Source organism: Leptonotus elevatus, chromosome 15 (genome assembly GCF_054856555.1).
Source record: "Leptonotus elevatus isolate MCC_2025b chromosome 15, RoL_Lele_1.0, whole genome shotgun sequence".
Classification (NCBI taxonomy): Eukaryota; Metazoa; Chordata; class Actinopteri; order Syngnathiformes; family Syngnathidae; genus Leptonotus; species Leptonotus elevatus.
This window is the reverse complement of record NC_141253.1, coordinates 11,161,277-11,178,812: the sequence shown is the minus strand read 5'-3', so window position 1 is coordinate 11,178,812 and position 17,536 is coordinate 11,161,277. Positions and strand designations below refer to the sequence as shown.

The 17,536-nt window shown below is 40.2% G+C and overlaps 1 protein-coding gene across 4 annotated transcripts in view; it reads right to left on the bottom strand.

Moving 5' to 3' along the window:
• The window catches only part of nup214 (nucleoporin 214), a 29,144-nt gene continuing 11,608 nt past the window's right edge, over positions 1-17,536 (bottom strand). Inside the window, exons 13-36 of one of the 4 annotated variants that reach the window (XM_086097126.1) lie at positions 16,790-16,923; positions 16,627-16,715; positions 16,012-16,101; positions 15,787-15,936; positions 15,552-15,710; positions 15,041-15,135; positions 14,787-14,960; positions 13,916-14,004; positions 13,759-13,842; positions 13,363-13,674; positions 12,108-12,275; positions 11,461-11,572; positions 11,113-11,185; positions 10,731-10,803; positions 10,494-10,569; positions 10,242-10,294; positions 8,314-9,747; positions 7,766-7,830; positions 7,519-7,693; positions 7,289-7,441; positions 2,391-2,562; positions 924-1,078; positions 768-801; positions 1-531 (exon numbers count right to left, since the gene is read on the bottom strand). In XM_086097126.1, coding sequence (XP_085953252.1) covers positions 495-531; positions 768-801; positions 924-1,078; positions 2,391-2,562; positions 7,289-7,441; positions 7,519-7,693; positions 7,766-7,830; positions 8,314-9,747; positions 10,242-10,294; positions 10,494-10,569; positions 10,731-10,803; positions 11,113-11,185; positions 11,461-11,572; positions 12,108-12,275; positions 13,363-13,674; positions 13,759-13,842; positions 13,916-14,004; positions 14,787-14,960; positions 15,041-15,135; positions 15,552-15,710; positions 15,787-15,936; positions 16,012-16,101; positions 16,627-16,715; positions 16,790-16,923 — 4,156 coding nt within the window. In that variant the 3' untranslated portion in view covers positions 1-494. The remainder of the gene's footprint in view (positions 532-767; positions 802-923; positions 1,079-2,390; positions 2,563-7,288; positions 7,442-7,518; positions 7,694-7,765; positions 7,831-8,313; positions 9,748-10,241; positions 10,295-10,493; positions 10,570-10,730; positions 10,804-11,112; positions 11,186-11,460; positions 11,573-12,107; positions 12,276-13,362; positions 13,675-13,758; positions 13,843-13,915; positions 14,005-14,786; positions 14,961-15,040; positions 15,136-15,551; positions 15,711-15,786; positions 15,937-16,011; positions 16,102-16,626; positions 16,716-16,789; positions 16,924-17,536) is intronic. The other 3 variants (XM_086097128.1, XM_086097127.1, XM_086097129.1) reach the window with 3 other exon arrangements.

The window sequence follows — 17,536 nt, the reverse complement described above, 5'->3', positions numbered from 1 at the left end:
CAACCTTTGAACAGATTTATTTCCAAGAAAAATATGAAACAGTTGTTGCTACAGTGAAAATAAAGTTTTCCATTTCATTGCCTCAAAATTTCTATGTATACGGCACATTTTTAACATGTCGGTTCAAAATACTGAACTCCCAATAATCTGCAACAACAGATTTTTCCCCACATTACAATGAAAAATAATGGCCATCAAATTTGCCACTTTAAGGTATTTACTTATCCACATATATAATTATTAAAAGGAGGGCGCTTACTGTCAATGAATGATTCACAGCGAATCACGACACAGCAATATAAGTGAGAACAAAAACCTCAAAAAAGTCTAATCAAACAATGTTTTTTTGGGGCATGCATGACATTTTTAAATCAAGTAAAGTAATGTAAAACTTGTTTGTAAATTTCTCTGACTAACTTCCCAGTAACAGAAAAAAAAAGAGTTTGGGAGCATAAAGTCAAGTTAACATTGTGGACTTATGCAGCGTCAGTAAACTAACTTCGCCAACCGGCAAACGTTTGGGAATTCGATCTGAAAGAAGCAAGAAGACGGAGAAGGACATTGAAATGCCACTAAGACCGATTCTATGTGTACATTACTTTTGTAACACGAGATGGTTGAACACTGACATTTTTTTTATATTAATGTCTGGATAAACTGCAAATGTTATATTTTTTGTTGAATTAAAAAAGTTATGAAAATGCTATTCCAATGAAGTGAAATATGGTAAATAGTAATCTTTCTAGTGCGCGTCCATTAAGACTTACTGGTTTGTGGATCCAAAGGTATTTCCAGAGAAGCCTATAAAGACAAATACATTGTTATAAAGTATAAATGTGCACAAACAAATATACTATACGAGTAAAACAATGATTAAATGCTGCTCGAGTAGAAGATGCAAAGACAAGAAGAAAACATTTCACCTCCTGGTTGTGGTTGTGGCTGTTGTCCAAAACCTGCGAAGCCGCCGGGCTGAGCCCCAAATCCAGGTCCCTGTTGGGCCAGATTCCCGAATGATGGCGGGGCGCTCTGACTGGCTAGCGCCCCGAAGGACGACGCACCAGATGGTGGAGCGAAACTGAGGTGGTGTTGTAAAAAAAAGAAAAGAAGAAGAAAAAGGTAAGAAAAAGTTAAGACATGCATGACTCACAAACAAATGACGCAGCACATCTGCAGTATCTCTGAGAAGGGAAGTGAAAACGCTTAACTACTACTATATTCTTACAGAGCTAACCTAAAACACAATAAATATCCTATGATTTGTAAGATCTCAACAGAATTGTTGTGACAATGTCACACACATGACGAGAGAATGGCTCTCCAGCTGCTTGTCGCAGTCAGTAGCAAACCACTTTTTGTGATTTTAATTTGGGTCTTCCATCTGATAAGTAGCACAGTATGAAAACTGCTGTTAGCTTCTCTCATTAGCCAACGACTGGCTAGCACGTTTGATAAAACTCTCAAGAGTTGTTGTGAACCAATCATGTTTGGTGACTTGAATGAGTGTGCTTCTATGTGCAAGATGGAATTGTAAGTGTAGATGTATATTGCTTACGTTTGCATGTCGCCCAAGATAGCTAGCTAGCACCCAAAAGTCTGTGTTTGGTTATTTTGTAACCAAGTGTACAGCTGGGTGGGGTTTAAGAGGGGCTGATGAGACAAATCTTCCAAGCCTGGATTAAGCCCACCATTTATTGGACTAACATACACAACATATATTTTGATGTTTTTCACAAACAATGCTAGCCAAGGCAGAGGGTGTCAGATGGTGCGTGTGAGGGTATACGATGATGGGGGAGGCGATCGGGGGGGAAAATCAAGGTTTAAAAAGATAATCCCCTCCGCAGGACTCGCGCCCGGCGGCTCATCAGCAAGCGGATCTGCGAGTATGCAAAACGCAGAGAGTGGGACAGGAAGCGAGACGATTTAATCCATAGGCCGCATGATCCCCGAGTGAGATTATTATCAGAGGGGAATAATCTAGTCCGGCACAAATTTGGGCTGCTGGTCATGACAACTGATATAGGAACACACTGGTGATGAAGATGTTGAATGCATTTTCTAAATAGTTCTTTGATTCCGCCATTAATTAAGACATAACCATGGTCCTTCCAACAGGTCCTCAGTGTATGATGGTCCTACTATAATAACATTTTGAAATAAGGAAAAGGGCTTAATGAGCAAGTTTGCACAGCGTGCTAATTATCAGCAAATTTACAGATTTTCATTTTTTCTTTTCTTTTATTTATGGCCCAAAAGTGCTTGATTCTAATATTTATTATATTCTGACTTTACTGCTGCGCTAGCGTAGTTAGACTATGGCGCACTCCAAATTTGTATAAATTAGCAGCAACAGAATCCGTCAAACAAACATCAGTATTTATTCTTACCCAAATCCGCCCATGTTGGAAGCGGCCGTTCCCTCTCCAAACACCTTGGCGGCGGAGGAGCCCATGTTGTTACTGAAGGAGGGACTGGTACCGAAGGCCGCAGTGGCGCCGAATGACGGCGAAGAGCCAAAGGCGGGAGGACTGCCAAACACCGGTGCAGTGCCGAAGCCACCTGAATTGCGAAGCGCAAATGATGGTGTGTTACACTTCATCAACAGTACAGTACAACCATCCATTTTCTATCAATCAATGTTTATTTGTATAGCACTTTTCATATTAAAAAATGCATGCAAATTTTAAGTGCTTTACATAGTTTAAAAACAAATCCCCAGCCCGCCGTCCCCCACAATACCGACCCCCACACACACAAAAAAAGTGCTTAAACAAACATTTAAACAAAGCAAAACAATGAAAACGCTATCTCAGGGAGCCCTCTGCGCCAGGAGAGGGCCAAAAGCTGCGGCTGCAGACCCAACCCCAGCTTCTGCTGCAGAGGGCTCCCTATAGCGCTTGTCCTTAAAAGTCACGGACTGGCACTCACACTTTCATTCACACTTTTTGGCCAATTTTGACGGAGTGTCAAACCCATTTTAGTTGCTTTGTAGTTCTATCTACTCTCAAGGGTCATTATGCCTTGTGCCATACATTAATTGACTGCTCTATATATTGCACACACGAGTTTGCAGTTAAAAAGAACACAAAAACAACACTTTGTTATAACTATGACCTGGCAGAATATAAAAATGACCTTTGAAAATAATCAACCCTCTAATTGGATCTTCAATTAATATTTTAAAACTTGTCATGCCGCGACAATAGCCAATCAGAGACAGAGTGACAGAAGCTGTGACCCTGGCATGTTGACATATTTTACCGGCGGTTAGCAAATTCAAAAAGAAAAGAAGAAAAATTTAAACAATTTTGGTACACATTTTCTTGCTTAAATGAAAATATACTTATTTTGCAAGAAATTGATGTACTTTATTTGCATTGATGGACAACAAAGTGATGCGGTGGGCCTTACCTAGACCCCCGGCCTGAGTTTCATGGTATAGAGTAATGAACCTAAAATGCATGTTTTGGAATGTCAGAGGAAGCCCAAGTACTAAGAGAAAACCACACAAGCACAGGAATAACATGAAAACTCCACATAGAAGCGCCTGGACCGAGAATTCTCGACTGCGAGTCAATCCTTGTCAATTTCTCATAATACAACTACTCTCATAGAACCAAAACAATATTTAAAAAAAAACACAACAGTAATTATTTGTCATTAGGTTTTTTGTAATGTTAAGTTTTTAGCCTTGTAACATTTTTCAACCATTTTTTTTACGACTAACTAAATAATCAAAAAATTACATATTTTTTCTTGTAACATTACAATATTGAGTAGAGACTGAACACATGATGCCTTACCTCTAATGCAGAGTAGACGTGTGAATCACAAACTTAACTTCTTGTATAAATAAGACATTTCAAAGAGTATTGTTGCAAGTTTACAACCTTTTGTGTAAACGTATTTTTCTTGTAAAATTACTCCTTTTATTTGTAAAATTAATATTTTATTCTTGTAATATTACAAAATTTAATTAATTCAACGAAGTTCTCGTGAAATCCCGTCTTTAAGATGTACATTTATTCTACAACTTACTTTTTTAAACAATTCTCTCAAGGATTAAAACATTTTTTTATTAGTTCAACTTAATTCTGGTATTTATCATTATTTTTCTTCTTGTAAATTATAGTTGCAAACAGATTGAAAACAGAGACTTCTGGACTGAGAAGCAGATGTGCTGCCACATGCTCAATTTATTCTTGCAAAACTTGGTGGTAAGATAAAGAAAAAATATATCACATCTCTACTAATAGATTTGTTTTATGGTAGGCAGCCAGGATACAAACTTGTCAAGCGTCTCATGGCGTGAAATGTGCGAGTTGCAGCGGGCTTAACGGCGGGTGTGCTGAAATTACAGCGCGCCTCCCAGCACGCCCCAGTAAATAATTGATTGCGCTAATGTAACAAGATTACATTGGCTGCACGTAGCACAGCGATCAGGCATTAGGGTGTGGGGGTTTGCTAATATCCCGCTGAAAATGAAGGGAGGGTAAGAGGGAGAGCCTGGAGGGATGAGACCAACAATGCTGCTTTGAATGATAACATTAAAAGATAGGAGCTCATGTTGCATTTTTTTTTTAATTAGGTCGTTAGGCGGCTTTCCAGCCTAAGCATGTTTGTTTGCTTGAAGCTATCAGGCGAATATTAATCAAACAAACCCTGGATTCACAGTCCAGTGAAACCCAACAAGACATTTGTGTGAATGTGAGGAGATGGGGAAACAACGCGACCGTTATTGAGTATTGAATTCCACTCTGCAACATTTGCGCTAAATTTGCGACGGGTGAGCACTTATCACTTCAAAAACATTGGAAACAACTGTGGAAAGCGAAGCAATGATGCAGCAATGACATCACTGGATCACGAGACTACTGTAATTCACAGTTTGGCATTCGCAAATTCATGGATTTGTTTTTGGGAACCTATCTTCCATTATTTTGCTGAAAAATTTGCCTATTATGTCTTGTTAGAGTTAATTAATTGTTGGCCATCTTTGAATACACACACCTCAGGCATATCAAAAATGAAAGTATGTTTATGGCTCTCTCCTGATACAGCCATTGCTAGTGGTCTACTTAACATTACAGATTGCCTGTATTCCGGAAAATTTTATTATTGTGTTTAGAAACATAAAAGGTGCACCAAAAAGACTTATGAATCAAAAGTACTTCCGGTATCTGTATCGGTCACTACTCAAGAGTTGAGTACTTGTACTGGGTATCGGTTTGATAAAAAGTGGTACCAAACATCCCAACTCACTCGTGTAAAGGGCTAGTGCACATGTGTGATGTCACATCAGTTTATGCTAGTGTTATAGACTAGTTTAAAAGCTTGAACTGTTATTGAGACTCAGTTGAAGATGGCTTGTTTGTGTTGAATAATTTAGTTGAAGAATACAGCCCGGCAGCTGTTCACGTGTGCACAATTATTAGCTCAGTGATCTAGTGGTAGAGTGTCCGCCCTGAGACTGGGCGGTCGTGGGTTCAATCCCCAGCAAGGTCATACCAAAGACTATGACTACCTCCCTGCTTGACACTCAGCATTAAGGGTTGGAATTGGATGGGCGGGGGGGGTTAGATCACCAAATGATTCCCGAGCACCCCTGCTGCTGCTCACTGCTCCCTCTGGGGATGGGTCAAATGCGGAGAAAGAATTTCACCCCACATAGGTGGGTGTGACAATCAGTGGTACTTTATTAGGCAAGTGAGTATTTGGACCATATCACCATTTTTATACATATTTTCCAACTCCAAGCTGTATACACTTTGAATGCTTATTGGAGTTAAGCATATCCGGTAATGCGTATTTGTGTAATAAGAGAGGATGAGGGCATCAATAGAGATAGAAATGTTGTTCAGCCAAATAATTCACATGTAAAATGATGTAAAACACGGCATTGACTGTCATTTCTAAGGGCAGTCTGACAGAGCATCAGACTCACCCTCCTTATGCATGGCCGGGATGAGTAGATAAGGGCACTTGCTGAAGCTCAGATGATAAAAGGGGAGGAAATGTCATGAGATGGTGCTGCATGAGATGGCCAATGCACGGGTTTATCACAGTAACAGGACTATCACTGAACTTTCAACAACTTCGCAAGAACCCCTGGATAAGAAAGTTTCATCATCATCATCATCAAAAAAAAGAAACAATCAAATAAATTATATCTACAGTAAACCATAGTCCTTTAATGTGCATATGAATAATAATAAAATCACCAATATCTACGCCATACAGTGAAGCTATCAAAGTAGAGAAGCTATTGAACTTCAATGCAAATTTTCATCACCAGTGATGGCAGCAAATCTCAGGGGATTTCAGCTCAGTGAACTCCTAAATCATTTAAAATGTGTAAGAAATTAAACTAACTGCTCAGTACAACATGCAATGCAATTACATTTTTTTGAATACATTGTAAAATGAACAGCAGATTTTTGTTGTTGTCAAGTAGCATTTAATTACAGTAATTTCTGGACTATAAGGCACACCCGACTATAAGCCACGCTAGCTAAATTTGGGAAATACTCAAGTTTGTTACACATATAAGCCGCACCCGACTATAAGCCGCAGGTGTTTTCATGTTACCACACCGGGTTCCCGCTACTTTCTTTTCTATAATGAGGGTGCAAATTGTCTCGCTCTCGTTCTGTATTTGGGCTCACTTGGTTTGTTTTGATCTGCCTAACGCTCTTTTGCACTTCCTTTATAGTGCACCCCCTTGTGATCTGATGGATAAGCCGCACCTTTGTATTAGCCGCAGGGTCGAACGCAAGTGAAAAAAGTAGCAGCTTATAGTCCAGAAATTATTGTACATTATTTTTCTTCTTTTCATATTTTTATTCAAAATACCTTATTTAAGATTTTAACTGTTAAATTAAACCATATATTTAATACTTCAACATTTAACATATAATGCAAAACACTGTCACCAATGTCACTAGCTGACTCAATGATCACCTTCCTACGCCTTCTCCAATTGGTGTCAGCCTCAAAGGGTATTTTTAAGTAAGTAATTTATTAACTTTTATACTTGCACGACGACGCACATTTTTACTTAAAAAACTGTCTGTGCAGTTATAAAGGTTTTATGATGGTGACAGTTCGAACCTGTAACGAATAATTGATTATTTCCCATGGTTAAATCAACTTGGAAGCCCACCAGAATCACAGAAGGGACTTTGTTCCACTTTGGAGATTCCACTGTACTTCACCAGCAGGATGTGAAAGGAAGAAAACAAGAACCACGATGGCACTGAAAAAAAGCATCGAATTTTTACAGTACCTGGTTTTGTTGGGCTGGCAAAGGATCCAAATCCTTGGGAAGCAACACTCCCTGCACCAGAACTGAAGGTCCCACTGGATTTCTGGTCTCCAAAGGAAGCCTGTCCAAATCCCATGGGTTTGGTTGCAGTACTACCAAAGAGACTAGGGGTACCTGTGCGAAACATGGAAATATATAACTTTCAAAGTACAGTAACATAAAACAATTTTGATGGGGCAAGTATCTCATACCAGTTTGAGCAGGTTGCCCAAACCCTCCGGTGGAAGCATTAGGACCAAACGGATTCTTGTTGGCGGCATCTTCACTCGGCTTGCCCCCCAAGCCGCTGAAGAGGCTGCCGCCTGGTGAACCAGCTGCACTGCCAGTGCTGGAACCAAACAGTCCCCCACCCGACGGCTGCTGTGGCTGAGAGAAAAGTCGTCAACGTGCAGTTCGAAAAAATAAATAAAAAAATTAAAGAAAGAAAGAATATGATACCTGTCCAAATACGCTTACTGTGTTGGCTGGCTGGCCGAACCCAGATGAAGCAGAGGATCCAAAGCCTTCAAAAAGAAGAAAATTAATTACAGCAGCGAGCAGGCATGAATGAGCTTTCGCACCGATTTTCATGTTGAACCCTTGTCCTACTGATCAGGGTTTTCACCACATTACACCATCATACACAAAAAAGCTTCAAGCCCATCTCTAAAGTCTACATGTTTATGATTGGAGTTAGTTTGGCCAAATTTCCTGGTTGAAGTTGAAGCCGATCCCTGGAATCTTCCCAAAATAGCTATTCAGAAACAAAATGGCTGACTTAATGTTTAATTTCAGGCAATAGTTCATGGGATTTTTTTAATGAGTCTCATTTACTTTCGTGTTATGCTTCCATTCTCTGAACTGCTTAAATCTGTGAACATTTTGCTTTTACTCCTTCTGAAAATCTTTGCAATGACTGAAATTTTGTGCTCTACCCACATTAGATGGCATTGGTAAATATTTTTGGTGTCGCCCATCTGTCCAAAATGAGACTTAACTAAACCTACCTGACGGCTGACCAAAGCTGAATCCTGTAGACGAGGACGTGGTGGTATTGCTCCCAAACAGAGACCCTTGTCCGAAAGTGGACCTCTGTCCAAACGCGGAGGTGGTGCTCTGTCCAAACAGTCCAGCGCCAGTGCCACTGGATGTGTTGGCGTTTGTGTTCGCGCCGAAAGAAAAGGAACTGGCGTTGTTCGGCGTGGGTGCTCCAAAGAGACCTCCTCCTCCTCCAGTGGTGGCAGGGCTGGCGCTTGCTCCGAATGCGGACTGTCCGAAAGAAAAGCCACTGGGTGTTGCAGTGTTGCTAGCGGGTTGGCCAAAGCCACTTGGTTGGCTGAAAACCGACTTGCCAAAACCACCTCCGGTTGATGTGCCGAAGGCGGACGAGCCAAACGCTGAGGGCGCTGTGGAGACGGGAGGGATTGTGGCAGGTTGTCCAAACACAGTGGCGACAGCGGTAGGAGTGACTGAAAAAGCGGGGGTGCCATCCCCAAGGGTGCTGGCCACAGGGGCAGCAGCCATACCGGCAGTAGCCACTGAGACAGCCGGCGTCGCGGTGATAGAGCTGCTTTCCGTAGTCATGGGTTGAGTGAAAATGGACCCGGGCTTCTCAGAAGTGGACACCTGGAACGCCGGTGGGGCTATTTGGGATACAGGAACCACAGGGGCAGCCGAGGTGACATCCAGGGTAGTGTCTGCCGTGATGACTGGAGCCGGAGGGGTTTCCTCCGTTGCTGGGACTGAAGCCAAAGCATCGGGAACAGGATCAGTGACTTTGACGGCAACCGCATCTGGCAAAGGCTCGGGGGCTTCTAAGGGTACGATGCCCTCGACAGAAGGTTCTGGGGAAGGGTCTTTTTCATGCGATGATGGGAGTTCTGAAGGTTGCGGGGTTGGTTTGGGGTCTTCCGTTGGTTCTGCAGGGGCCGCGAGGAGGCTGCTAAAAGACGTGTGCAGCCCCGAGGCAGGCGTGTTGGACGTGGTCACACAGAAGGTCAGTTTGGGGGTGGTCTCAGGAGGTTTGAACAAACTACCGGACTTGGACAAGTCAGCTCCCAGAGAGTCTCCCGCAGACTTCTGATCACTGCCAAAGCTGAACTGTGCCGTTCCTTTGCCAATTCCAGCCCCTCCAAAGGTGAAAGCGGTGTTTGCAGGAGTAGGCTTTGCAGCAGCATCTTTAGCTTCTTCTCCTTGACCGACGCGCAGCCCGGAGAAACTGCCTAATGTTTCTCCTCCGATCGTTTTAGGGAGTTGAATTTGCGTTGCAGACGTTGCAGAAGCTGCAGTAGATACGGGTACGGGCGCTTCGGAAGATGGTGGTTGTGTGGCCGTCACGGCAGCAGTCAGAGAAGGGGAGGTGGACTTTGACGGCTCCTCTATAGTCTGACCGAATATCATCTTGCCATTTCCACCAAAGGAGAACTCGCTCACATCCTTCACTGAAGAGACACAAGATTAAAGGGGACATGTAAAGATGATTTTTATAATTGTTTATATACAAACATCTAGAGGTCTGTTGTAGTGTTGTTCCAAGACCAAAATAGTCACTTTGAGATTATACCTGTATAAAGTATCACTCACTTATTGTCTAAAAAACATCCATACGTTGAATACAGGCAACGATTACGCCACACAGCATCCAGATAACTAGGAAAAAGGTGGAGTTTTGCAACACTTCTCAGACATAAGTTGTGTTCCCGAAGAGGTCGTGTATTTGTTTTCAAGCTTTTTTCAGAACTTTAAATTGGTTGCTATTGGACAAAAATAAAGTGACGACAGACCATTAGTATTGATTTGTGAAAAAATATGAATTTGATCATATTTGGACACAATAGGTTTCTGCCGGACAGCAACGATGTACAAGTAGCTACCTCCTAGATCTATTGTAAAACAAAAAAACAAAGAATCTTCTATAACACATGAAGCTATTTACCTGGTGGTAATCCAGCTGCTGGAGTGACAGTTGCAAAACTGAAGCTTGAGGGGCTGCAAAAGAAGGAACCCATTGTTAGAATAATAACAATAAATAACAACACTGCAAGCAAAATTTCATTGTAATGATTTACTCTGGCACCCAAAATAACTTTAAAAAACTATTTATTGATTATTCCTTTATTATTTGATATTAGCGATTTAAATAATAAAAATCTTATATTGTAATGTTTTTTTTCTCAAGTGGACTTACGTTGGAGTGAAGGCGAAACCTTTGCTGATACTCGACTCAGCTGAGCTAGCATGTGCGACAGATGAGTCAGGCTGACCTGAGGGACCCAAAAAAAAATATCTATAAATGATTCAAATATAGCAGTACAACATAAAGTCAATAATTAGTGGGAACTTTTAATTGTCCTCTTTTTTTTTTTTTTGCAACAAAACAGGAAATACAGAATATGACCACCAAATTGCACACTTATGAGCTCACCAAACATGAAGTTTACTTGTGGAGTGCTTGTGCTTTCATTGGACGGCTTCTGCACTCCTAGGCCGGGATTCTGCTGAACAAGGTTTTCACAATGACATTGAAGAAGGATTTGGTAGATTGCATTGGTTACAGAGATGAAAACATGTGGCCAGGGAGCATTTTAAGTTTTTCACCCATCTACTTTTAGTGACTATTACATTAAGAGACACAAAGCTGTAAGCACTTTGGTGACTTTAAGAAAAAATGGCAGCTCAAAGTATTAGTTCCATTTGGCATACACTGTAATACATTTGATCGTGTTAAATATTATTCAACATATGTTGCAAATGCAGTTGCATAAATAAACACCCTTGGACATGTTTCTAATAATTTTTTTTCTTACTCGCTTGGGAAGATTGGATGCATTAGAAGCAGGAACTTGCAGCGGCACAGTGGCTGGGTCTGATGTTGATGAGCTACAAAAGAGAACACAGAAGAGTCTTGAGTGTTTTTTTCTATGGGAACAATTGCGCTAAACGATTAGCATTTTTAGGAAGCATGTTCTCAGGTACATTCTTAGGATGACCATACTCATTGCGCTTGATATTGAGAAACGGCTCATATGGGTGGGGTCTACTCACCGTTTTCATTGAAGGCATGATGAAGCACAATGAATATTACATAATGTGCTCAAAGTCAACTGAGTAGTATGGTGAGGACTTTTCCTTTAAGTGAAAACTGCGATGTGTACCTGATAATTGCTGGGGTTGACACAGGAACCCCTTTGTCCTTGAGCTCCTGGACGTTGACCACCTGTGGCACGGTTTTTAAGGTGGACTCTGTCAAGGCAGTGCTGACGACGGCTGCAACACAAACAAATGTTTTTTTCCCTGAAGAACTTAACAGTGAGAAATTGAGTGCGATCCAATGCTTGTTTTGCCTGGAGGATTCTGTCGCCACCCAGTGACTCCAACAGGCAATGCAACAAGCTATTTCTTGATTAAATTAATTAATTATAGATAATTTATTATTGTTTGCATGCAAACAGTTATGTGTTTGGAGGCCTTGTCGTTCCATCAAGTGTTAAATTAAACAAGAAGGTAAATATTTTGTCTACCAATTTCCCCAAAAATAATTGTGAACATAATTTAGAAAATGACTGCTTCTCCACACACAACCTGGCAGCTAGTTTGGTTCAATATCCAGAAAGCAGCACATATTTGATTGCTTGCCAAAGTTGCCACTGCAGTGGGAGTTATTTGGCCACAAACACACAGTAATGTGTTACATATGTGAATAAAGTGCTACCTAAAGAATAATATTGTATTAATGGGTACACATGAATTGTGACAAAAAAGCACATTATGTCCCTATTAGTGTTTTGCATGTTAGCATTACCTGTCTTCTGATTAGCCATCAGCCTGCGGAGGGCGGCGCTGGCAGCAGCCTGCTGGGCTGGGATGGTGACTGGCACGGTCCTTTCGGCGGGCGGCGCCCCATGCTTGACCGTTTTGGTGGCGAGGGCGGTGCTGTCAGCGCCACTAAGGTTGATCTTATTGGTGGGAACTGAAATGACATAATAAGCATGGTTGAAATTATATATGCAAATTAAATAACTATGGCTAATACAAAGATAACTCAGCATAACAAGAAATCCAGCGTAGTTATAAAAACAAGGTAAAAATATTTATGTATACGAGAACATTCCTATAAAGAGGAAAAACTTCAAGAAAAATATTATTTTATGGAAAAAAAAGATGAAGGGTTAGCAGTTTTACAAGTGCAATTTAACATTCCTGTATAGCACTAAAGTTGTAACTAGTAGAAAGAAGGAAAGCAAGTCTTGATATTACGAGAAAAGAAAAATAAATTCTGCTACTAATGTGGGAATATGACAAGAAAAAAAGTCACAATTCTTTGATGGAATTTACAAGAGAAGTTATTACATTAATAAAATGGTAACCAAAACAATGATGTTCGTTTTAGGATAATCCATCCAGCCATCCATTTTCTTAACCAAATTTACTAAAATATGATGAAAATGGAGTTTAAATTTTAAGAATAAAGCTATATATAAAGTGGAAAATGTTGGAATTTCGTAAGAATTAAGTTGAAATAAGTTTTGAACAGAATAAATGTGTTATTTTATGATAAAGTGCAAATTTTACAAGATGTCAGAATATTACAAGAACATTTTTATAATTTCACAAGAAAACAAGTAGCTCATGCTGTAATAGTAAGAACAAAAAAGTATACTTCCATGCAAATATAGTGTAATTTAATTAGGCTCATAAGCTATTAGCTGCAATTATAAAGACAAAAATTTGGCTTCTTACAATTAAATCATATTAAAAGAAAAAGGCATTACTGTAATGTACAAGTTGTTGATATTTGGAATTATTACAAGAATATAGTAATATTTCAATATAAAGTTATTTACAATAATTAAATTGTGCCGTCCTAAGAAAAACAGACTTCACCACTAGTTAAAAGGGTTGCAATTAGCCAAACTACTATGAGAATGAGTTAGTAAGATAAGAAAAAGGCTTAATTTTATGAGAATTGAATTGTACTATTATACAAAAACATGTCAAGACGAAAAAAGTTATATTTTTACAAGAATGAAACAGTAATATTACATTATTTTACTTACTAGGGCTGGCAATAGGGCTCAGTCTGAAGCCCATGCCTGGCATTGACTGCATTTTGCTTAACGGTGTGGACTGGATGGCTCCAAAACCAGGCTGGATGGAAGGAGTCCTCACCACGGTGGGGTGTCGGGGGTAGGAAGGAGTGGCCGCGGTTGCCATGGGAAGTCGGTCAGGCTGCAGCTCCGCTTCCTCCTCCTCCTCCTCCTCCTCAACCTCCAAATGAGGCAGATGAGGCTCAATGGACGAGGTGGAGCTCATGTCGTCCAGGTCTTCGTAGTATTTCGGTGACAGGAAAGCTGAACGTGATAGGTTGGCTTGGCAAGAGAAAATAATATTTAGATGACCAAGCTAATTGATCAATTATATTTCTTAGTTCATTTGTTTGCCTGAATGACTACCTGGTGCAGTTGAGCGAACAGGAGGCATGTGTCCCTTGGAGAGGAAGTTGCGCAGTTGATATTGTTTAATTGGCGATATCTTGACTGAAAGGGAAACATGTTTTGACCTCTTCCATTGTCACTAATACTGCATACACAAATGTAGAATCATTTTTACCTGGTGATGGGCTTTTGGCTTTAGTAGAGGTGGTGTCCAGCCGGACCTTCAGCAGGGCATCTCTTAAACTGTTAAGCTCACTTTCCATACTGTTACAAAAAAGAGAACAAAACTTCAGTCTGAAGGAGTATTGCTAACAAACAACAAAAGATTATATTAAGCGCCGATATTGGGCATTTTGACGAATATCTGTATTTTTTAAAGAATCTGACGGCCGATGAAAGATAAATCTAAAACCATTTTAGTCTGAGGGAAATATTTATTTAAATTTTCAGTTCACTTTATAAGAGATGCTGCTGACCCTGGGAACCTTCTGAACCATTTGTTTTTGTTCGATATTAAAACTAGAAATGTGAAAAAAGAAATGTGAAAGTTTAAGATTTCAAGTTAAGATTAGCATTTGTATTTTAAAAATTGTTTTACGCCAATATTTCTATTAATACCGTTTTTTTTGTTTTGTTTTTTACTGAAAATGAATATCGGTTATCGGCCTTCTTGACTACTAATAATTGGCATCGACCCTGAAAAAAACATCGGTCTATCTCTAGTCTGCATTTACTTTTTTGGCCCATTTTTTTCTCCCCATGAAGAGACTGAGGGTACACTGCAGCAAAGTGGAGACTGTGGAGTATACAGTAATACCACAGCATCCAATGTATGCATGCTAGCATGTGTTTGAGTGAATACTGGTAGTCACAAAATAAATAAATCGGCAAGCATCTTTAAAGAACATCCTTATTTAAAAAAAAAAGAAAAAGAAAAATAAGTTAAATAATGCAAATTTTGTCACAACATCACAATAAAAGTTCACTGGATAAATGTCGTAAATTTCCTTTGCTCCGGTGATTATTTTTGTTGAAAGTGACCAAACCTTCCAGATGTGACTGTGTTGCAATTAGCTGTGGGAGCGTCCGTCTTGTTGTAGAGGTGCAGCGAGGTGAGCTTGTTGACCAGCTGGTCCAGTCTATTCTTCTGCTGGTTGATGATAAAAAGGTTGTTGGACAGCGTGGTGAACAGACCCTCGCGCCCAGGCACCACCATGTGCCTGCCAACATGCCACGTGAACAACAGTTAATTTAATGCTAATACTAAGTTGCTAAATGATGAGGAGAGATTTGTGCATACTTCTTCTTTTCCAAGTGTTTTTCCCATTCCACATCCAGAACACCGTTGACATCCTCCACAGCCAACATGACATACTGGTAGAGCCAGCGAATCTCCTACATGGGAAGCAAATGGACAAATAACTTGACATGGATCTTCTGTGCCATTTTAAAACCATCAATTTGTGCTAGATCACTGAAACAGAGAGATTGCTCAGGTTAGCTTAATAGGATTCCCAGCTGGTATTGACAAATGTTTGCAAACTAAACATTTTAATTTGGATCTTTTGCGACTCCATCTATTTCAAGACTCATCTGTCAGTGATGTTTGAGAAGACCGAGCACTGAGTGGTTATGTCGACTACTAATGCTAGCTTCTTATTATTATCTCTTTGTAACATTCAACAAGAGGCCACAAACCTATGTAGACTGTTACGTTAGTGTCTCATGCTAACCGTCGACTAATTGGCTGCTCTATACTTGATACTTGTGGACTCTGGAAGGAATGATTTCAAATATGGTCTTGTTTTCACCTTGAGCTGTTCCTCACTGCGTGGGTCCAGGGGTCTTTTGTACAGCAGCTGTCGGTAATTTCGGTCCCTGCTGAGCTCACTCTGAGACTTGGCTTCCTCTGCCCCAGCAAAACCCTCCAGTAAGGTGGTTTTCAGTGTGCCGATGTCACCGTGCAGAGACTGGAAAGGATACATTTGTATTTTTTATGGATCACAATTCACTCAAATGTGTTTATCACATGTTTAAAAACCTTACTTCTGTGGTTTCCTTAATCTCCAGGGTGAAAATATTCAGATCCTCTGACTCTTTCCTAAGTTCTTTCATCTCCTCGTTGGTTCCAACCTTAAAATCGGCCATCGAGCTCCTCGCCTTAAAATCCTCCAATTCCTTTTGGAAGTGTGAAATCTGACGAGAGCATGAAAAAGGCAAACAATTAAAAAAAAAAAAATACACAAGGTCCTTAGTAAAAGTCAACCTCACCTCTTCCAGTATTCCAGTTGTGATGGGATCAGATTCTTTCTTTGGCTGAGGCTGCTGCTTCTCCACCGGCTTTACTCCAGTTTCACCTGCCTGCAACAGTATGCCAGACAATACCATTTCAGCAAACATTTTTAAAGTCACTGACTAAATTAGTACAGTACCTTGAGAAAAAACAATACAACATTCTGTTTTCTGATATTTTATTAAGTGGTCCCGATTATGTTAAAGGGACAAATTATGGAAAATTTAACTTTTAATAGCTTGTATAGATCAATAATTTGCTTGAATTAATTTAATTTAATCAAGTCTCATGAGGCTTATTAAATCTTGGTCTCATGATGTCAAAATGTGAACAGCATGATGAAAAATATACTAGTCTTCGACATAAGCAACTAAGATTAAATGTTTAGTTTTTCATATTCAAAAAAACAAAACATGTTGACAAAGAACCAGACAGCACGGATTTCACCTACTACACTTTGAAAATGACACATGAGGCCTCATGCTTATGTACAGCCTACATATGTCCTTCCATAATCAATGTGTGTATCCTCATTACATGCAGACAAAATAACAGGGATTTTTTTTAATTAAAAAAAAATGTTTTAAACAAACCTGTGGGGTTTGGATGCGGCCCTGGGGAGCTGGTGATGGTTTTTGGAGTCCCGCAGGTGGTGTGCTGGTTTGAACTGGATGTACTGGGACTGAAAAGTAAACAACTCAAGTTATGAGGAACAGGTAAGAACACAACATATTGAAAATGATGATTTGTGCTGACTTGGCATTGTGGTTGGCTTGGTGGTGACTGCAGCAAGGGCAGGCACACTGCCGTTTGAGATTACAGATTTGGGCACAGATGTCGTGAAGGAGAAGGGCGGCGGAGGGGCTGCTGGAGCTTCTACTGCTGAAAACCTTGAGAAGATGGACACTGTTCGTAGTAAAAGTGCAGCTGACAACTGTTGACTGTTAATAACTGCTTCCACCTCTAATTCAACCGTACTGTATACACTCAATACAGAAAGTAAAGCCTTTTTCACACTCTCTGTAAAAATAGCAATTTTCCCACTAGAATAGCAAAGCTGACCTGGCAGTATTCCACCTTTGGAAGTAGTATGAGAGCCATAACAGAGGCAGGATGGTACCTGTGTGTAAAGTCCCTTTAAAACTGCCTGCCAAAGCCAGCATTTTCCTGTCTTTTTTTTTTTAAGGGCTTGACCGATTAATCGGCCGCCGATTATAATGGGCCGATTACTGGCTTTCAAACATCGGCTAATTATTTAGTTTCCGACGGTGTGAAAGTACCCTGAACGCACCATTTTGCCTACATATCATTAACAACTAGCAAGTGTGTATCGTATGTTATTTTGATTATTCTGTTGTCCCCAAGCGTTATTTAAACTGTTTATCGACACGTCAGTTGGAGTTAACTGTAAAAACTAAACATGCTTCGTTTTTAAAACATTGCTAGCCTAGCTCTAATGCTAAAAGCGAAGGGAGTATCAAGGATTCCATTCAAATGCTAATA